Genomic DNA, 22693 nt, shown 5'->3' with positions numbered 1-22693 from the left:
AGAGAACAGGAGAGGGGGTCCTCACAGAGCTGCTGAAGGAATGGGATGCAGAGCATCGAGGTTCTTCTGCAATGTGAGAAAAAAGATCACCACTTCTTTTAGGAGACTTCAGTCCACATTGGTATTAGAAAGTTTTGATTGTTTAAAATAAGGATCTCTAATGATTATGGAAGAGCTATTTTTTTCCTTTATTTGTTGACCTTTAGTCATATCTGAAATTTAGCAATCAGAACATGTACTACAGCTCTTAATATGAATGTAAACTCACCATCCAGGCCCACCTAGACAGGGTCACTAAGAGTCACTTTTGTGAAGAGCTCTCAATATTTTTGCCAACTTTAGAAGGTTAGGGAGATACTGCAAACAACCTTGCTTTTTTTTTTTTTCTGATTATAAAGAAGATATTTCCATTGGAAAAAAAAATCAAGAAAATACAGATAAGCATAAAGAAAATACAGATAACTTGTAATGCCACTACCTAAAGACAATCCCTGTTACCATTTTGGTATATTTCCTTCTAGTCTTTTTTCATTTTGAATGTATTTTACACTGTTGAATTAATATTTTAGATAAAATATTTTTCCTTTAAAGTTATACCGCTTTTCCTCTTAAGACTATATGATGCCTTTTCCATTGTATTAAAAGTTCTGTAGAAATAACATTTAATAGCATTTGAAAGGCTGTGTAATATTCCATTGAGTGCGCCATACTTTACTCAACCATTCCCCTATTGTTAAAACGCTAAGGACTTTCTGTGGAAAACCAGTATGGCAGTTCCTCAAAAAATTAAACATAATATGATTAACCATATAACCAAATTAAACCATAAAAATTAAACCATATTATTCAGCAGTTCCACTTCAGGGTATGTTCCCAAATGAATTGAAAGCGGGGACTTGAACAGATTTGTACACCCATGTTCATAGCAGCATTATTCACAATAACCAGAAGGTGGAAGCAATCCAAGTGTTCACTGATGGAGGAATGGATAAACAAAATGTGATCTGTACATACAATGGAACAGTATTCAGCCTTAAAGACGAAGGTAGGCCTGACACATGCTACAGCATGGATGAACCTTGGAAACATGATGCCAAGTGAAATAAGCCAGGCACAAAAGGACAAATATTATGTGATTCCACTCATAACAGGTACTCGGAGTGGTCAGATTCATAGGCAGAAAGCAGAAGATGGTTGCCAGGGGCTGGCAGGAGGGGAGACTTATTGTTTAATGGTATAGAATTTCAGTTGGGGCAGATGAAAAAGCTCTGGAGATGGGTGGTAGTGATGGTTGTACAATATGAATGTTCTTAATGCCACAGAACTCTACACTAAAAATGGTTTAAAATGGCAAATTTCATGTTATGTATAGTTTACCACAATTAAAAATCTTAATACTGACTTTTTTTGAAGTTGGGTTTATTGGGGTATAATTTGCATTTAGCAAAATCCATTCTTTTTAGATATACAACTCTGTGTTTTGACAAATGTATATAGTTGGCTAACTACTACCGTAGATATAGAATATTTCTATCACCCCCCAAATTCCTTCCAGCCTCTTTCTAGTTAATCTTTTCTCTTCATCCCCAGCCTCTAGTAACTGCTGATTTTTTTTGTTCTTGTAGTTTTGCCTTTTCTAGAATGTCATAAATGGGATGAGGAGTCTACAGCCTTTTTGACTTCTTGCACTTTGCATAATGCTTTTGAGATTCATCCATGTTGCTGCGTATATCCATAGTTCATTTCTCTTTATTTCTGCCTAGTATTCAGTTGTATGGATGATCACAATTTGTTTATTTAACAATCAAGGGACATTTCAATTGTTTTCAGTTTGGGACAATTATGAATGTAGCTGTGATAAATAACTATTCATTGCTGGATCAAATGGTAAGTATATGTATAACTCTATAAGGAGCTGCCAAACTGTTGTCCAAAATGGGTGTATTATTTTGCATTCCTGTCAGCGGTATATGAGAGTTACAGTTGCTCCACGTTCTAAGCAGCATTTAATATTATCAGGCTTTTTATTGTTTTGGTTTGTTTTGTTTTTAGCCTTCTAATAAGTGTGTAGTAATAACTATTGTGGTTTTAATTTGCATTTCTCTAATGATTAATAATGTCCCACCTTTTCATGTGCTTATTTACCCTCCTCATCTCTCATTGGTGAAGGGACTGTTCAGTTCTTTTGGCCATTTTTTAGTTAGGTTGTTTGTTTTATTATTTAGTTGTAGATGATTTTAAACTTTTTTACTATTATAGGTAATGCTTCAATGAACAACATTGTATGTGAAAATATTGCCCTCACTTTGGGTGTGTACTTACAATAATTTCCTAAAGCTACAAGGTCAAAGAGAGTGAACATCTTCACCATCCTTATATGCCCGTAGTTCAACAGCTCTTCAAAACCATTGCACCAATTCACTGTCCTAGTGGTGGTAGTTTAATAGGTATGACAGGCCATTGTGTTGTCTTAATTGGAATTTGTTTGATTATAATGCAATGGAACTTTTTTTTCATACAATTGTTAAACAGTCTGTGTTTCTTCTTTTGTGAGTCATCTCTCCCTTGCCTCTTTTGAAGCTGGATTGACATAGAAATTTGCCATGGCTGTATCTCTACAGGGTTAGTTCTAGAGTATGTGGTGCTCCATGCCAGGATCAGCAATTTACAGTATTTTCATAACATCTTAACTTGGTCTTAGCCTGGTTTCTTTCATTTTCAGAGGTCATGAGTTAATTTGCATAGCTGGCAAGGTAAAAATAACTTCAGAGTTGAAGAGAAAGATTTTTGCCCTCAAGTTAAACTTGGACACTGGGTGTCAGCACTTCTGTGAGAGGCAGACAACTCTCTGTTGTTCCTAATAACTAGAAAAAGGTGTTCTTTTAAATTCCTCTCTGAGAAAATGGCCATGCCACTTAGTTTCCCTGTTGTGAGAGTAACCTCTTGATTCCTCTAACAACTCAGCATTTTATGTGTTCACAATGAAAGTACAATTAAGAGCACTTACTTCGTGCTTGAATATCTCTATCAAATATATTTGGGCAACAAACAGTTCCTGTATATAGGCACAATTCTTTTTAATTATTAAAATTGCTTATATTTTATTGTACTCCAAATAGATGGTATGGGATGTGATATGACTCAGAAGTACTAGAATGAATTTTGACTTAATAACTCTAAAATAAAAAGCATTTTGTTTTCCCTGACAAATAGCTCTCATTCATTTTGAGGCTTGACAGACAGTTGATATTTTATAAAACTTTATGGTTGCCTCTTCATCAAGCACTGTAATTGTAGGTTTGTCTTCTATGCAAGTATGGGGAATTGTCTGGGTATTTTCTTTTAAATACTTGTCATCCTAGGAGGCGGGTGGCATATGCCTGTCATGCAAATCAATTTTTCAGGCATCATAGGCAGAACTAGGAAAGTAGAACAATGGAAAAATATATATTTTTGTCTAAAATTTACAGATCTGTGATTTGTCTGAAAGAGTTATTTGAGGTTTTTATAAATTCAAACAGATTCCTTAAACCAGATATTTCCCAGACTGCCCCAAAAAGGGCCTCTGTACCCCAATACCACACAACACTATGAGAAAGTAGAGTTTTATTGCCTGGGTTTCTCTTTTCCTCATACTTTGAAAGATTTCTTTGGCCAGCTTTCCACTCAGTGTTAACCCACACTTGTCGGTGTTTGATGTCATGAGAAGAGGACTCTGGCTTGCTCAAGGATCATGAATGAGTAAATTTTTCAGTCTTCCAGAAGGGGAAAAGAAAGCATCATTTCAATATCTTAGGGATTAAGACACTTGCTAAGATGACATCAAGAAAAAAGCTTACACACTCTCTAATTGGTATATTGGCTCCATGCCAGGTACATAGTTTTGGGTTTTTCCTTGTTTTTCATGTACAAGGATACCTCAGAGAATGGTTGTTTGACTCCAGACCACTGCAATGAAACAAGTATCTCTAGAAAGTCACATGAATTCTTTGGTTTTCCAGTGCATATAAGATTTATGTTTACACTATAGTGTAACTTATACATACAGTGTAGTCTGTTAAGTGTGCAGTAGCATGTGAAAAACAATGTACATATCTTAAAAATACTTTATTGCTAAGAAATGCTCATGATCATCTAAGCCTTCAGCGAATTGTAATCTTTTTGTTCCTGGTAGATCTTACCTGGATGTTAATAGCTGCTGACAGATCAGGGTGCTGGTTGCTAAAGGATGGAGTGGCTGTGGAAATTTCTTAAAATAAGACAAGAACAAACTTTGCTGTATCCGTTGACTCTTCCTGTCATGAAATATTTTTCTGTTGCTTGTGATACTGGTTTATAGCATTTGTCTCACAATAGAATTTCTTTCAAAATTGGAGTCAGTCCTCTCAAACTCTGCTGCTGCTTTATCAACTAATTTCATGTAATATTATAAATCCTTTGTTGTCATTTTAACAATGTTCACAGCATTTTCAGCAGGAGTAGATTTTGTCTCAAGAAACTACTTTCTTTGCTTATTCAATAAGAAGCAATTCCTACTGTGAAAGTTTTATGAGATTGCAGCAATTCAGTCACATCTTCAGGCTCCACTTCTGATTCTAGTTCTCTTGCTATTCCTACCACATCTTCAGTTACTTCCTCCACTGAAGTCTTCAACTCTCCAAAGTCATACATAAGAGTTGGAATCAACTTCTTCCAAATTCTTGTTTATGTTGGTCTTTTCACCTCTTCCTATGAATCATGAATGTTCTTAATGGCGTGCAGAATGGTGAGTCCTTTCCAGAAGGTTTCCAATTGACTGTGACCAGATTCATCAGAGGAATCATGATCTATGGCAGCTGTAGTCCTCTGAGATGTTATTTCTTAAATAGTATGACTTGAAAGTCGAAATTACTTCTTGATCCATGGACTGCAGAGTGGATATTGTGTTAGCAGGTATGAATACCACATTAATCTTTGTTTCCATCAGCGCTCTTGGTACACTGTCAATGAGCTGTAATATTTTGAAAGGAATATATATATATATTTTTTCCCTGAGCAGGTCTCAACAGTGGGCTTAAAATATTCGGGAAACCATGCTGTAAAGAGATGTGCTGTCACCTAGGCTTTGCTGTTCCATTTATAGAGCACAGGCAGAGTAGATTTAGCATAATTTTTAAGGGCCCTAGGATTTTTGGAATGGTCAGTGAGCATTGGCATCACCTTAAGTTACTGGGTGCATTTACCCATAAGAAGAGAGTCAGCCTGTCCTTTGAGGCTCTTATAAGTCTGGCCATGCCAGTTATACCATCTTTCACTTTGGTTTCTTATCTAGATGGTATTAGCTAAATAGAATAGGCAAGTGGGTTATTGTGAGTGACAGAAACCTAACTTGGACTAGTTTGAGCAAGGAGGGGCTTTTCAGGGAAATGACGTTTCACAGAACTGCCACACTGCAGGCAGAATTAGAAAATAGGCCTTGGGAACCGCAGGAATAGGGCTCCAGGTCCACCAGAATTCCTTCCTCTTTTCATTCCCTCTTGGCCCTGTAAGATTGGCTTTATTCTTCTGTCTCACTGTAGCCAGTTTTCTTCTGGAAGAGAAAACATGGATAGCAACAGCTCTTGAGCCTTTTTGCTTATGGCTTCAGCTGCTTCAGAAGAGATCAACCAAACTCTGTTGGTCCTAACTTCAAACATCCAGGGAAGGAACTTCCTGCTCCTGATCCTGTTAACTGTGGCCATCAGTGTCATGTAAGAGCATTGTAATTTTTGGAAAGACCTTAGGGATGAAGTATTGTTGGCAGAGGAAGAGGAGGGGCTGGTAGTAAAAACAATAGGTGTACATTCTTTGTGGGCAGTGTTGGATTACATAGCTAATCATGGAACTTGGATACTGGAGTTCATTAGTGCATCTTGTAACAAGGCCACTTTTGGGGGTGTGGCTCCCACATGGATAATTAGCTGGATCCTGGTCTTCAGCTGTGTCCTGCTCTATCCCTGACTAGACATCTCACAACTGCTTGTTCCTGGTCCTAGGGGGTACCTGCGGAGAGAAAGTGTGTGGGTGGTAGATCAACAGAAATCCCTCACCACAACTAGAAAAACAACTCAAAGAACATGTATTTATGTAGATGATTTCTTATAATGTGGGATTTCCCTCTTCAGCAATTTTCCTTTGCCAACTCTCTGAAGCACAGTTTTGGTAACATTCATATGATGCTGCAATCATAGGACACCATAAAGCTCTGCAGAGAGGCAACTCTGGTTGTCCTAGAGAATGTATTTGTCAAATATATGTGCCTTTGGGATATATTACTTGCTGTTAGCCATTATCTTTCGTAGCTTTTGAAAGCATTCCAAATTTGGAATCTAAATTTCTGGGTTTGAGTCTCAGCTTGATTATGTATTATCTCAGTGACCTGGGGCTAGCTAGTTTCTCTCTCTGAACCTTAATTCTCAAACTTATAAAATTGGGATAGTGGTACCTGTATGGAATAGGGCTATGTAAACTGTGAAACAACAATAAGGAATTTTTCTTTTTCTTTCTGTCATCATCACCTGGGTCTGAATGACAGAGTTTTTCTCCATCTCTTGGCATTTCTCCTAGCTGTGTCTGAGTGCATAATCAGGGACTTTCTCAGAAAAGAGAAGGAAACCCAGGACCATTGGTAGGAACTTGACCTTTGTTTCTATTATACTGAGGTTAAGCAAACAAAACTCTTTATTTCTGTATTCTTCATCTGGCATCCTTTGGGGAACCTCTTCTTGAGGTTAAGGTGAGATGAAGGCTCCCTTTGGAGACATGTTGGGGCCAAGCTTCATGCTCTGAGGAGGTGTTTCAAGAAGAAAGCAGAAAAAGGAGCTATGTGTGTTTTCTCCCAGTGTGAATAGGGACTAATGTGAAACATATGCTGTTGCCTTTGATGAGGCTATTAAGCATTTATCAGTTTGAAGGAACCTCTATCTGAGAGGTTCCCCTATAGCAGTGGTTCTCAACTAGGGGTGATTTTTGCTTCCCAGAGGACTTTTGACAATATCTGGAGACATTGTTGGTTGTCATTGCTGGGTGAGGTGGGAGGGGGTTGGCAGGAGGGGTTGCCACTGGTATCTAGTGGTTAGAGGCCAGGGATGCTGCTAAATATACTACTACCATGCATAAGGCAGCTCCTCACCACCAATTGTCTGTCCCCAAACATCAGTACAACCTCTTCTTAGTGTGGTGGTTTTGATTGTTGAGCTTTCTTTTGGTGGGGAAGGAAAGAGAGGAATTTTAGGCCATGATTTTTATTCTCATCAAAAGGCATATATTGAAACCATACCTACTAGGATTTTTCTGAAATTTAATTAGGAATGCCATTTTAAATTCCAGAAGGGGTTGCCTTACTTTTGTTAAACACAATACTCTTTATTCCCTCCTAGAAATGGCCCAGATCTCTCTTGGAGAGGGCAAGGTGACTCTACTCCCCTTCTCATCCTCTTAAGAAATATCAGGGCTTCTTAGCTGTTATATATTGTCTGTGGTCTTAGAAGAAAGTCCGTGCTCCAGTTTGGCCATAAATTAACTCAGAGCCATATGTACTGAGCAATATACACCACCAAGCCATAAAACAAACAAACAAATGGACAACTACAAAAGAAACTCCAACCAACCAGTCAAAAACAAATCAGAAACAGGTCACTGCCCCATGCCAGTTTTGAAGCGTGTGTGAAAGGGCCGGTGGGGGAAGGGGAGAGAGAGAGAGAAAGCTTTAAGACTGTCCATTCTGGAGGGCAGCAAGATGTTGTTGCTTCAGGTAGCATAAGAAGGAACAGATTCTCTTCTAGAATGCTGTGTTTGTGGTTCTTGGAAAAGCACAGCAAAACCTTTCAAGGCAAACTGTTTCATCATTCTAGGATAACATCAAGAAGCTGCATGGTGCTATTAAAGCAGCCATTCATATTGGTCTGCCTTGTGTTCTACAGAGGTCGGTTTTTCAAACTGTGGATCAGCTCCATTGGAGGGTCATGAAATTAATTTAGTTGATTAAAACCAGCATTAACCTTAACTAAGGAAGAATTGAAGAGAAAATATGAGTACATCACAGAGTATTGCTTTATGAAACATTGTAATTTTATGTATGTATATATATATACATCCTGGCTTATGATGTAAAATATATTGCTTAATGTTGGCTATGATCAAAAAAGCTTGAAAATCACCACTTTATATGCTTTTACCTTTGTTCTAGAACATAGGTCAATTGAAGCCCAAAGCGTATTTTCTGTTCTAACTCAGGGGCCTGAGTTTCATTACCTGTTTACCTGCTCATTCCTAAACCAGTCACTACCCAGGACGGTGGATGATTTGCTTACACGAATCTAGATTCACCCGCAGGGGAGTCTGGAGAGCTGCCTGGCCTCCCCAGCATGCATGTTGTTGGGGAAGGCTGCTGCAGAGAAGGCAGCCAACAGCAGCCGCCCCAGGAATGGCCTATGGGGCTAGAGAAAGTGGCATTAGTTCAGGTACAAAAACCAAGGGAAACACCCAGTTATAGCAACTGGGGCTGGGGCTTGGAGAGAAGGTAAAAGACCAATGGTTAATCAGGAAAATTATTTTGAGCTCAGAGTAACAGTGTGGTTAACCTGGTGTTCCATCAGCAAATTTAAGCCTGGAGTTCTTTGAACACTGCCGGGCTTGGTCCAAAACCTTAACACAGCCTAAAAAGTTTTCCTTCTGTGACATTTCCCAGTCTCTCCAGACTGTTTTTCATTGATTGATTGATTGATTCATTCATTCATTTTTGAGACAGTTTCACTCGGCTGCCCAGGCTGGAGTGCAGTGGCATGATTGCGATTCACTGCAGCCTCTTTCTCCTGCGGTTGAGTGATTCTCCCACCTCAGCCTCCCAAGTAGCAGGGGCTACAGACACATGCCACCATGTCCAGCTTATTTTTATTTATTTTTGTATAGAGAGTTGTAGAGATAGGTTCTCGTCATGTTGTCCAGGCTGGCCTTGAACTCCTGGGCCCAAGCAATTCCTCCAACTTGGCCTCCATAAGTGCTGGGATTACAGGCGTGAGCCACTGTGCCTGGCCCTCTTTGGACTCCTTACTGTCTACTCTCCCCTGATTCATTAGGTTTCAGTCACACCGACCTTGTTTCAGTTTTTCAGATATGCTTGTTTCCTTTGTGCCTCAAGACCTTCTGTGCAGGCCTTTTTCTGCATCTGGGGTGCCCTTCCCACATTGTTTCCTCCGACCTACTCCAGCTTCACCTTTGAGCTCACCTGCTACTTCCACAGTGAAGCTTCCTTCCCTGACCTTCCACTTACCATAATTGAGACCTATTTAGTGTATGTCTCTTTCATTAAGTATTGTGAGGACAGCCATGATCACCATCTTGTTCTCTACTGTAATGCCAGGGCCTGTTGGTGGCACAAGGTCAGTAAGTATCTCGATTGTAGAGTGAGTCCTGGGCTGTGGGATGGAGCTAAGCCTGATGCCATCAAGGGGTCCCAGCAGAGTAGGTGGGGAGGAAGAGGCAGCTTACAGACATCCGGGCTGGGCTTGACATCTTTTACACCTTTCCCACCCTCGTCCTCTTCCCTCAGATATATTTTGGTCAAGTTGATTTTCTTTGGCTTATCTCTATGTGAATAGTTTAATACACAGGGACTTTTTAAAAAATAAAATGAAGTAAAGTCTCCAGAAATTGATTCCCAAATGAAATCACACTTCTAGCAATTTATTTAAAAGAAATGGAGAGCAAAACATCATGTGTAATTCAGTAGATTTTTGATAGATCATAATTACTTACACATGTGGCTACACCCACTTCAATTTGGATATCCAATTATTAGGTGTCATGGGCCCAGTCACAGCTCCGTGGATGCATCTGTGGATGAGTCCAACTAATCTGCTGCAATTGGAAATGTATCAACACCCACTTCTCCTTGAGTGAAGGGCATTTCTAGAGCATTACTGTTGCATATTGTTCCAGAAGGAGCCATAGTGTGTAGAAATGTGAAAGATGGTTTCTGCCATCAAGGAGCAGGTTTTGCACTGAGTTGCGAGGATCTGACTCATTAACGGTCAGACCCATGTTCTAAGATATAAGAACTGTATGTAATTGGGAGTTAAACATAGAGCAGCTCTCCGGATGTTGAGAGGAAGGGAGATTGGTGTGAGCTACAGAAGCATAACACCATCGGGGTAGGTGTTGGCTCACAGAGTTAGAGCCAGGAAGGGTCTGAGAGGTCCCTTTATCTGATCATTTCATTTTATAGATAAGAAAACTGATATATTATTTCTCTTTTTCCTCTGCAACACCTGATTATTTTCTGTGGGCCAAACTGTAGTAGACATTTTTTTTTTTTAAGTTTTTCTTCATTCAGCTTCCTCAGTGGCCCCTGCTTTCCCTTTTGGGAAAATCTTATTTTGTGTGTTCCTGGGGGGAGTCTTGCTCACCTTGGAAGTGGTAGGGGATTTGGGTGCAGGGGGACTTAAGCTTGACCATGTGCTTCTTCTGACTTTACTCTTAAGCTGATGATGCTGCAACACCAAGACAGTTGATGTTTATATTCATACCAATAGCCACGGTGGCCTAAGAATCAGATTTCCCAGAATCTCTGACCTTTGCCAAGTGTATTAGTTTCCTATAGCTGCTGTAACAAATGACCACAAATTTGGTGGCTTAAAGCAACACACGTGTGTTTTCTTACAGTTCTGGAAGACAGAAGTCTAAAATCACTTTCGCTAGGCTAAAATCCAGGGTCATGCTTCCCATCTCTCCTCCCCAGAGGCTTTAGGAGAGAGAGTTCATTTCTTTGCCTCTCACAGCTTCTAGAGCTTCATTCTTGTGTTCTTTGGCCCTTCCTCCATCTTCAGAGACAGATGGAGAATAACTCGCTTCTGTCCTTACATTGCCTTCTCTCTCTGTAGTCAATCTTTTGCCTTTTTCTTGTAAGGGCACCTGTGATTGTGCCTCGGGTCCACCTGGATAATCCAGGCTATTCTTTCCACCACCAGATCCTTAATCCCATCTGCAAAGTCCCTTATTCCATAACAGGTAACAATCACAGATTTTTCAGTTAGCACCTGGATATCCCTGCCCCAACAAGATTTCTGCTTTCCTTTTTTCCCAGCCTGGTCTTCCAATATCCCCTCAATTCTGTGAATTCTTGGTATCTTCTCAGTATACATTTTTGGAGGGATGGAGCTGATGGGTCTGCAGTTTAAGACAGTTAAAATCTGTTTCTGTTGTTTATGACCAGGAAACTCCATGGTAAATCAGCGCTACGTGCAGAACTTTACAAGCATTATTTTTTTTTAATCCTTGTTTTAACTTTCTTAGGAAGGCACTATCCCTTTTTTCCAGGTAAGAAAACTGTAGCTCAGTGTGGCAATTGCAAAAGGCCTGACAGCTAGTATAGGTGATGGAACTGGGATTTGAAACCAGCCAGTGGGACCAGAGAGCGTGTGCATTACCCCTTTCTCAGAATCCTAGTTCAACTAGCTTTTGGTTGTAGACCTTTTCCAAGGAGGAAGTAGAATGTCATCTGGGTCGTGAGGTCTGAATCAAATTGTTTAGGCAGGGGAGAGAAGGCAAAGGAGAAGCATTCCAGGTAGGAGGGAGGCTGGAGAGTGAGAAGTGAATCCAGGAGATTTAAAGGAAGGGACATGACAGGTAAAGTGGAATGACAGATAAAGAAATCAACCACTTATGGAATGTTTTTGAATAGACACAGCAACTCATTTATGTCAACTACCCATGGGAATGATATTCTGACTCAACTTTGTGTTGGGAATTCAGCTTGTATTAGGTCCCTTGCTGCCTCCTCATGGCCTCCTCATCACATAGGCTGGTTAAACATCTCACATCCTTTGCTAGTGTTGGCCTTTTCTCACAGGTGCTGATGAAGAGCCTGTCTTTCAAAAACTTAAGGTTCTCCATTGATATTGATGTGGGTAATTTCTGGAGCTTGGGAGACATCCTGGACCTAATGGTGAAAGACCTCTGGCTTGTGTCTCCTTTCAGAAGAGAACTTGGAAATTTTGTCTAGGGCTGGGGCAATGACTAAGAAGGGAGCTCTTTATCTGGTCTTTGCTGATCACTACTTAAGTGTAACTGTCAGATTTAGCAAATAAAAATATAAGACATCCAGTTAAATTTGAATTTTAGATTTCAGATAAACAATGAATATTCCATGCATTATACAAATATTGCACTAATCTGAAATTCGAACTTAACTGGGTGTCCTGCATTTTAGCTGGCAACCCTGAACCTATGACCACTGTTTCAGGGTATTTTCAGGCTTCATGGATTTGCACAGTGGAATATGCCTGTGAAAAGAGATTATAGACCTGGATTGACAAGGAGGCTAGGAAAGAACCCCAAGGTCAAAGGGAATGCAAGGTTGGAGAATTCTTTGGGTGACTAATTTGGGGAGAGATGATTTGGTTCTTATTGCCCAGAGCATTACCTCTGTCTTCTGTTCTGCTGTGCCACTGCAGTATGGTCACAACGGGAAAGACTTGTGCTGCGTCATCAGGATTGTATCAATCTCCATTCTCTTCCTACTTGCTGACACCTAAAAGTAAAAACATTCAAGGTAGGGCTGAGCCATGATCTCTAACAGGAAATAGTTATTGAACTTGACTGTGTGCCGAACATGATACCTGTGCTGGTGGTGGTCAGAGGGCTGAGTGCACTCTCCAACTGTCCTCTGTTGTGGGAGCAAAGTGGGCATTAAGCATCCCTCTGTGTACAAAGCTTTCCACCAGGCTGTGTGCCTGTAGTGACAAAAGAAATGGAAAATACACTTCTGCCCTTGAGGAGCACAGACATATGCCTCTTGGGACAGCGGAGAGCTTAGGCTTTTATTAACTCAAAATTGGAGTTGTTCTCAGTGGCCCCACTCTGATTTTGTGGTGTGTGTGTGTGTGTGTCCATGTGTGTGTACAGAAATATTGCAGCAATCATCACCTGCCATTAAGCTGCTTTTGTACGTAGTAATTAGGAGAGGTGCATGGAGCCTGGTCCTGAGAGAGAGACATGGCAAGTGATCTGTGGCACTTGGTGATTTGTGGCCTTAGAATGAAGGGAAGAATGCTCACTTGCCCATTTGGGGACCAAAACTGTGACCTTGGTATTTTTAGCAACACACTGTACTAAGGAACAGTGAATCTGCCCAGCGCCAGGCAAACATTGCACAGCGTAATGGCAGAGTGGGGAAGGGACTGGTTTTGACATCAGAAGAGAACTGACTTTAATTCCTGGTCTTGCCATTTATTAGCAATTTAATTTTTTCTAAGCTTTGGCTTGCTCTTTTATGAGATGGAGACAATAGCAATATGAGGAAAATTTTGAAGATTTAATGACATACCATTTGAAAATGCTAACAGACAGCAAGCACCCTGCATTTGTCACTGTGGTGTTTCCCATTCTCATAGCACTTTGTAAACAACTCTGTTATAATGCTTCATGGTGTGTTATAATTATTTCTTTTATGTGTCTGTCTACTTCCACTAGACTGAGAGTCAAAGGCTGTTTTCTACTCTTTACTTTTCCAGTAGACTCCTGATTAAGCCCTGGTACTTACAAGGCCCATAGTTTTGCTTAGCTGTATGTACCTCAAAACTTAAGCTTTGCTGGGAGGCAAGTCTTTAACTTCTGAGTTTCCATTCTTTCCTCTGTCTCTCTAGCTCTCTTACTGAGAACTGGGAAGATCCCACAGAACAGGATCTGTCCAGTCCTCAGTAAGTCTTTCAAGAATATTGCCATCTCAACACCAGTCAGAATGGTGATTATTAAAAAGTCAAGAAACAACAGATGCAGAGAAATAGGAACGCTTTTACACTGTTGGTGGGAATGTAAATTAGTTCAACCATTGTGGAAGACAATGTGGTGATTCCTCAGAGATCTAGAACCAGAAATACTATTTGACCCAGCAATCCCATTATTGGGTATATACCCAAAGGAATATATATCATTCTATTATCAAGATACATGCACACGTATGTTCATTGCAGCCCTATTCGCAAAAGCAAAGATGTGGAATCAACCCAAATGCCCATCAATGATAGACTGGATAAAGAAGATGTGGTACATATACACCATGTAATACCGTGCAACCAAAAAAAGGAATGAGATCATGTCCTTTGCAGGGACATGGATGGAACTGGAAGCCATTATCCTCAGCAAACTAACACAAGAACAGAAAACCAAACCCTGCACTTTCTCACTCATAAGTGGGAGCTGAATGATGAGAACACGTGGACACAGGGAGGGGAAAACACACACTGGGGCCTCTCAGGGGTACGAGGTGGGGAGAGGGGGAGGGAGAGCATCAGGAGAAATAACTAATGCATGCTGGGCTTAATACCTAGATCATGGGTTGATAGGTGCAGCAAACCACCATGGCACACATTTACCTATGTAACAAAACTGCACATGCTGCACATGTACCTTGGAACTTAAAATTTAAAAAAAAGAATATTAGAAGATCCTCCTTTGACTCTTAAATGCTTGAGGATAGATTCCCAGTATTCTCCTATGTACTCAAACACATGTATGTTTGAATACTATCCCAGCTTGCTACCCTATTCTTCTCACAGTAAGGTCTAGGATTTCCTTGATGTTCTCTCCTTTTGACCTCTGTCTCAACAAATTTATTAAATTTATTAATTTACAAATTTATTAATTTCATCAGTGCAATTCAAATTCAATTCATCAAGCCTTTACTGAGTGCCTCTTACTTGCTAGGTTTTGGGGGTAGAGATGAGTAAAATGGTGCCTCCATTAGAGGTGTTTCAGATTTAGTGGGAGAGACAGATGAGAAAACAGAATTTCTCTAGGATGTGATTAGGGCAGTGATGGAGGTGGATGCGTTATGGGAGCACAGAATAGGGCTCTTTTCCTTAATTGTCTTTTTGCTCTGAGAATCCCATTGTTGGCCGGGCGTGGTGGCTCACACCTGTAATTCCAGCACTTTGGGAGGCCGAGGCGGGCAGATCAAGAGATCAGGAGTTCGAGACCAGCCTGGACAGCATGGTGAAACTCTGTCTCTACTAAAAATACAAAAATCAGCCAGGTGTGGTGGCAGGTGCTTGTAATCCCAGCTACTTAGGAGGCTGAGGCAAGAGAATCGCTTGAACTTGGGAAATGGAGGTTGCAGTGAGCCAAGATTGCGCCATTGCACTCCAGCCTGGATGACAGAGCAAGACTCTGTCTCAAAAAAAAAAAAAAAAAAAAAAAAAAAAAAAAAAAAAAAAGAATCCCATTGTCCCTGCTTTCTAACAGGTGAACAGGGAGCCAGCTGTCAGTTCTGCCTCAAGGAGTACTGGAACAGTGGGAGTTAGGAAGCAGCCGGTGGCCAATGTGCATCAATTAAAGACTTAGTTGGTAGCCCTCCTGCACTGGAGGAGAGAAAAGAAAATTTTGAGGGCCAAGACAGCACGAGACCACAGGCTGCATGGCCCTGGCTGCAGTATGGTTTGGACAGTTTGGGGAGCAGGTAGTTTCAGCCAGGGACCAACTTGGTGACATGTGTATACCTCATGGCTGGCTGTGTGAGACCCCTGCAACAAATGCCATCTTTTTCCTTCTCTCTTTGCTTTTGTTCTCTTTCCCATTTCTCTGACATTTGCGTCTTCCCCCGGTTCTTATTTATTTCCTTTCTTGTTTATATCCCTACATTTTCTTTTACTACTTACTCCTCTGTCATCTCATTCTTTCCCTCTACCATTTTCCCCCTCTACATTTGAGCCTTCTTTGCCTTTTAATTTTATCTTTCTGCCTCTATCACCATGTTCTGAAACATAACTGTTAAACTCAGGATTGGAGAGGAAATTTTCATTTCCAACAGGGCTGTTTATGATATGAAAAGAGTGTCTCATGTGTATCTGAGTATCCTAGGAAACAGAAGTCTAATTTCTAACTCATATTCTGCATACTGTGTTTGAAAGACATCATCGTGAAAGGAGAGTCTCCCACCTGGGCAGCACAGGAGACTGTGCTGTGCACCTTACCTTTATTACAAGAACCAGGCAAACAATGATCTCTTTTTTTTTTTTTTTTGTGGTTCTCTATCTCCCCACCTATCCTTTCTCTTTATCTCTCTCCTCTTTCTCTTTTTCTATTTCTGTCATAGTTTTCACTTCTATTTTCCATGTTTCTCCTTGTTCTTTTTTGTCTTTAGTCCTTCCCTACTTATTAGAGATTATATGACCCGCTCCTTAATGTCTTTCCTTGGCCTTGGAAGATAGTCAAAAGGAGTGTGGAAGACTCCACTCCCCCAAGTACCCCCGTTTCTGATGATGGCATGGAAGTGTGACTCAGGAGAGAAGGGGAAGATTCAGAAACCTTGTCTAGCTCTTGAGATTCTTTATGAGTAGGATTTCTTTCTGCTTCTTATTTTTAGGTAGTATGAACGTAGACTCAGAGAATCTTAAAGCTGACCGGAATCTCTACTGGTTGTTTAACCTTCACCCCATGTAGGATCCCTCTTTACTTCCTAATGATGCTCTACAGGCAGCTCCCGGATACTTGGAGTCTGGGGAAGCGTGCCAGCACATGAAGCTGTCCGCTTGGCTGTTGGCAGCACTAATTGTGTTGGTTACTGCTTGCGATTCTGTTGTCCTGGTCTGTATGATTTGTACCTTATGATTGTACGTCTGCTTCCGAGGGCCATAGGGCATGCACTTTCCATACAGTTCTTTTTCTGAGATTGAAGACATGTCAAATATTGAAGGCACTTCAGGTACCTTCTTTAATACTTGAACTATTTCAGAGAGGTTCCATCAGAAATAAACAAAGCAAGCCATTCTTGCCACCCTTTGACTGTAGAGGAACCCAGTTTTCTGAATGCCTCATTTCCTGATGGTTCTGGGTAGCTGAGATTGTTCTGGAGGGATTATGAGGGAGAAGCTCCCTTTCATTCTTCACAGAAAGAAGAATAAAATGAGCAAGTTTTAAATTAAGATTTTATTAATATTAGTAAACTTTGCATTAGCCACATGTCTGTGTGTACATTACAGTTTATAGAACACTCTTAATATTAAATACCATGTCATTTTATTTTTATAAGTAGACCACAATACACCCTCATTTTAGAGATGATAGAAGTGGGGTTCATCGAGGTTGATAGACTTGTGTTGAGTAACCCCATTCTCAACAGATTGAGTCAGACTTAAACGCAGTTCTTCTGCTCTTATTCTTCTGCTGTGTCTTTCATAAATACATATATGTCCTTGTCTCTCCAAAGTCCCTGCAATGTCATGAGATTATAGGAAATAAGTTGTCTCCTTGGTGCACACAATCTAATAGAATTATGGATTTGTGTGTGTGTGTGTTTCTGGATATGGCTGTGGAACGTGGAAAAATAGAGATGGTGAAATCCGATTAGGGTCAAAGAGTGGTTTTGTGCAATTATAAAAATACTGATACTATGTGAAGACCATTGAAATTCTTCTCCATTGTAATTTATTAGTTTGGTAAAAATTCTAAGTGTCCCAGCTACTCGGGAGGCTGAGGCAGGAGAATGGCACAAACCTGGGAGGCGGAGCTTGCAGCGAGCCGAGATCGCGCCAGTGCACTCCAGCCTGGGCAACAGAGCAAGACTCCATTAAAAAAAAAAAATTCTAAGTGTCAAAGTAGAGATGAGTGAGTTACTCTTTTACTGGAGTTAATCCAGAGAAATTTCCTGAAGGAGATAGGCAGGGGAACCTAAGACAATTTTGAAATAAAAAAATACAAGGACCTGTTGGGTTGGAAAGAGGGGAAGAAGTTGAAGCAGGGCAGAGTGGAGAAAGGGGACAAGGTTTGGGGACAGGAATGGGACAGATGTTGTGGACCTTGTGTTTTGCTTGGGATTTGGAACTAGGGTTCTGGTATGATAAGTTTTCCTTCTTTGCAAAGTGAAACCCAGATGGCTAAATTTAATTCCACTTGGAGCCACTGGTGATTCACCCAAGCTCAGGTGCACCCACATACAGCTGGCGTCAGCGCTGTGTGCTTTCCAGGCTGAGCTTGTCTCAGCCCCGCTTCCTGCATGGAACAAGAGGGGAAAGCCAGACTGGTAACCTTGACCCTTCTGTGTCTCTGTCTGCAGCATCCTGGCCACTGCGGGAACCCACTTCAACACTCATGTGGACCTGAGGACCCTCCGGGCTGTGCGTGTCCTGCGGCCCTTGAAGCTCGTGTCAGGGATACCTAGTGAGCATCTGCCATTCTTTCTGCTCTGCTAAGAACTTTCTTGATGTGTCCTCAGCTGGATCCAGGTCTAAGGGAATTTGGGATAAACAAACAATATTCCTCCTGGGAGGAAGCCTCAGTGGCAATAAATAGTGGAGATGGAGCAATCTGGCATAACATTTTACTTTAACTTTTCGCAAATATAAAAGATAATAGAAAATCTTTACAGAAAAATGTGGAAAGTAAAGAAAACAACAAAAGAGAAAAGTGCTCTTTATCCTGTCACTCAAAAATCACTTCTGTTAAAATTTCAATATTTTTCATTTTCCCCTGTGCATTTTAATGTAATTGAAATCATTATGTATATTGTAGTTTTATATCCTGAAATAAGTATTTTATTTTCCTAACCTTAAAAATTCTTGGCTGGGTGCAGTGGCTCACACCTGTAATCCCAGCTCTTGGGAGGCTGAGGTGGGTGGATTGCTTGAGTTCAGGAGGAGTTCGAGACCAGCCTGGGCAACATGGTGAAACCCCATCTCCACAAAAAATAAAATAAAATAAATAGATAAAAAATTAGCTGAGCATGGCGGCTCATGCCTGTATCCCCAACACTTTGGGAGGCTGAGGTGGGCGGATAGCTTGAGTTCAGGAGGAGTTCAAGACCAGCCTGGGGAACATGGTGAAACCCCATCTGCACAAAAAATACAAAAAAGTAATAAAAATTAGCGGAGCATGGCGGCTCACTCCTATAGTCCCAGCTACTCAGGAAGCTGAGGTGGTAGGATCACTTGGGCCTGGGAGGCCGAGGCTGCAGTGAGCCAAGATCATGCCACTGCGCTCCAGCCTTGGTGACAGACCAACACTCTGTCTCAAAGCAAAAAAATTCTTATATGTGTTGTGATTTATTTAGCCGTTTTAATGTTTTATGTTGCTGGATGACATAAAAAATAAAAATAGGCAATTTCCAGTTTTTCTCCAACTATAAATGTGCTGCAACAAACACCTTTTTACTTAAATCTTTATTCAAATCTCTGAGTGTTTTCTTGGCTAGAATCCTAGAAGTACAATGTGTGGGTCAAAGGATATGTCATTTTCTGAATAGTACTTGTACTAATTGTGCTTCCCCAATAAGGACTGAGAGAATTGGGACTGAGATACAGTGAATGGGAAGATTAACTTTGTCCCAGCTCTTGAAGGATTTACAGCCTAGCAGAGCTGGGTCTAATTTCCTTTAGGAAAGGTTCACATTCTAATAAATTTAATCTATCAGAGACAGAAGGCAGCATGGATGAAACCAATGAGGGAATGAAACTAATTCTGCCCTATCAGATGGTGCTGAGGGACTGCTGCATTGGTCATTCTCTGTCCTTCCTTCTAGGCCTGCAGATTGTGTTGAAGTCCATCATGAAGGCCATGGTACCTCTTCTGCAGATTGGCCTTCTGCTCTTCTTTGCCATCCTGATGTTTGCTATTATTGGCTTGGAGTTCTACAGTGGGAAGTTACATCGAGCATGCTTCATGAACAATTCAGGTAGGGTCATTCTTCTCTGTCTTCTCCTTTTCCCTTCTCCCCTCTGTTAACTGGGGTAATTTCAGGGCACTTGGAGGCTCATTGGAAAAGTGTGTCCTATTCTGACCCTGGAATTAGAATCAGAAGTTTCTAGTCAGCAGCCTTTTGAGGCACAGCCAACTGAGACTAGAGATCCTGACTTGACATTAATATTGCAAGGCAAATACATAGTTGGAAGATTTCAAATAGATGGTCTTGGCTCCCCTATCCCATAGTCAGGGGCCATGAGAATGAACTTCAAAAGCCATCTGTCTGAGCCAGGCATAGTAGCACACACCTGTAGTTCCAGCTACTCCCTGGAGGCTTAGGCAAGAGGATTGTTGAAGCCCAGGAGTTTGAGGCCAGCCTGGAAAACTAGTGTCTCTCTGTCCCCATCTCTCTGTCTCTCTACAAAAAAATAAAGTACCACCTCTCTGAATATCTGAATCAATACCCCTTGATTCTTTATACAGCAGCCTCTGACCGAATAAATAAGTACTTTTTCTATAGTGGCCTCTCTGGCCCACAGGCTGGTGAGATCTAGGAGTCCAGAATCAGAGTTGGGTCCCTCCGGATCTGTGGAGACATTTTCCCTTCATGATCCTTCTCACCATCTTCTCGCTCTCTGTTTTGACCCACACATGGTGTGGATGAACTGAGAGTGCTCTGAGCTTGGTTTGCAAGTGTGCTTGGGAGATTGTTAGGGTACACAACCCCGAATTCTCATATCTTTGTATTTCATTTGTTCTTTTCAAGTTGAGTTGAGTATCCTAGGAGGAAAGGAGATGGGAGGCAGGCTGAAGAATCCCAAATAAGTACCATGCTTTTTATGAAAAGAACCTTCAAAGAACACCTTCCACCTTGGATTTCTATTTTTTGTTTTAATCTTTTATTCAAAGCCAGGAATCCATGCTGGACAAAGAGCTAAAACCCCCTAAAATGACCGTAGTTTATAACTGTCCCCAAGAAACCCGGGAAGAACTCAGGGCTCATCCTGGAGTCTGAAGCTAAAATACTTGACTTTGCCTTTTCCTCAAAGTGTGCCATGTGATTCAGTCCTTCTAATTCCTGTGGTACTGCAGGTGAGGGTAGACGATGAAGCTTGCAGAGTAGGGGACCATGCGGAGGAGAGGCTCCATTTTCAAGAGAATGGGAAACATTGGGTTGAACACATGGTATGTGAGCTGGGAGGTGCAGAGAGGCCAGGGAGGAGAGGGAGCCTGAGACAAAAAAGGGCAGACCTCTTTCCATGGGGAATGGAATTGCTTACCTGTGGCCTCCTGAGGTCATTTCCAGTTCATGTGAAACACCATGTGATTTATCCCCCACCCTCCAAACATATCTGCAGGTATTCTAGAAGGATTTGACCCCCCTCACCCGTGTGGCGTGCAGGGCTGCCCAGCTGGTTATGAATGCAAGGACTGGATCGGCCCCAATGATGGGATCACCCAGTTTGATAACATCCTTTTTGCTGTGCTGACTGTCTTCCAGTGCATCACCATGGAAGGGTGGACCACCGTGCTGTACAATGTGAGTAGAGCTGGTGGGGACCGGGAAGGAGGAGGGAAGAACCCTGGATGGAGGTTTCTGGGGTTGTTTGGCCTGGCTAGTCCAGGGACAGGGAGGGCTGTGGATATAGGTGTATTGGAGCGGGAGGTGAAGACTCAACTGGGACAAGCCTTAGCAGTTCATAATTCTCTCTTGTCTGGCCTCTTGCTAAGTACAAGTACACAGCTTCTTAATACGATTAGGAAATTACATCCTAGGTTGGATAGGTGAACAAATTAGTTAAGTCAGATCAACTTAATAGTTATAGAATATGTTGGTTGGACATGATGGTGGGCTATAGTGAAGGGTACTAATAATGTATAATACTGGCTGCCCAGTAGAATTAGCTGGAAGCTTAAAAAATTTTATCACCCCCCTCAGGATCTGGGAGAATGTACTGGAAAAGAACAAAAAGAAAAGAAAAAAACTTATACCAACTGGGCTCCATCCCAAACCAATTAAGTGGGAATATTTAGGGGTGAAGGTGATTTTAGAAAAGTCATTGGCTTTTCTAAAAAGCTTCCTATCTGACTCTCGTATGTAGCCACTGTCAAGAACTGCTGCATTACATGCACATAAAAAGCATGCTTAATTGTGAGATTCACCAGGGATGCTTGTTGAAAATTCAGATTCACAGGCCCCTTCTCTGGAGATTCTGATTTTGTATAACTTTGTAAGCTAGTGAGCTGTGCATTTTTCAAGTGCCCTGGGGATTCATGTGATCAGACATATTTGGAAGGTTCTGAGTTGATCTAACTGCCTGTCAGGGATGTTGGGGATTCCTGCATGGGGACAGAAGGTAGATAGGGTGATCATGAAGTCTCTTCCATCTTCCAGAATCTAATTTTAACGACTTATCAAAGGCTTGGTGCAGACTCTATGCTCAAAAATGAGAGTGAGTTTTGAGGTATGTGGTTTGATGTACATGGATCCTAGGTGGGTAAAGCCATGTGGGCAGGTGCTTTTGAAGGACTGTACCCTTACCTGCATTTAACCAGCCCATTCCAAGACAGTAACTTTGGAATGATCACGCCTCTTATGTACGCTCCCACAACCTGCCTTTACCTTAAGGTGCCCTCTGTTTCCTTCAGTTCTTCTCTAGATCTTTTTAGCCTGATTCTATCTCTATAAAACTTATTAGGTGGAAAATAAGGTGGCATATACAAAGCACCCTTTAGAAAGAGCTTTGGATATAATTTACAGTGGAGGGAAAGGAAATGCTGTCTCAGAAGAAACTCGACTAGACTATAATGACCAAAGAGCAAGGATTGTGTAAGGCCTGTACAAGAAAGTACTTAGTAGAGGTCCATTGCTAACCTGGATCCATTCCCATATAGGATGAGCAAGGCAGGACTGAAACTTTGCAGAAAAGAGTCACAGGCTATTATGCTAAAGCTCTTAAGGGCAGTGAAGAAGTCCCAAGGACCAACTTACACCCAGCAAGCC

General features: G+C 41.3%; 1 protein-coding gene across 4 annotated transcripts in view; it reads left to right on the top strand.

Moving 5' to 3' along the window:
* CACNA1E (calcium voltage-gated channel subunit alpha1 E) overlaps positions 1–22693 on the top strand; it is a 332987-nt gene that overhangs the window by 80906 nt on the left and 229388 nt on the right. For all 4 annotated transcript variants that reach the window (XM_050766055.1, XM_050766034.1, XM_050766044.1 and 1 more), the window contains exons 4-6: positions 18068–18171; positions 19529–19681; positions 21048–21229. In XM_050766055.1, the coding sequence (XP_050622012.1) occupies positions 18068–18171; positions 19529–19681; positions 21048–21229 (439 nt within the window). The remainder of the gene's footprint in view (positions 1–18067; positions 18172–19528; positions 19682–21047; positions 21230–22693) is intronic.

The sequence above is a fragment of the Macaca thibetana genome, chromosome 1 (assembly GCF_024542745.1).
Source record: "Macaca thibetana thibetana isolate TM-01 chromosome 1, ASM2454274v1, whole genome shotgun sequence".
NCBI lineage: Eukaryota > Metazoa > Chordata > Mammalia > Primates > Cercopithecidae > Macaca > Macaca thibetana.
Note: the sequence above shows the minus strand (reverse complement) of the source record. Positions and strands in the feature narration are given on the sequence as shown.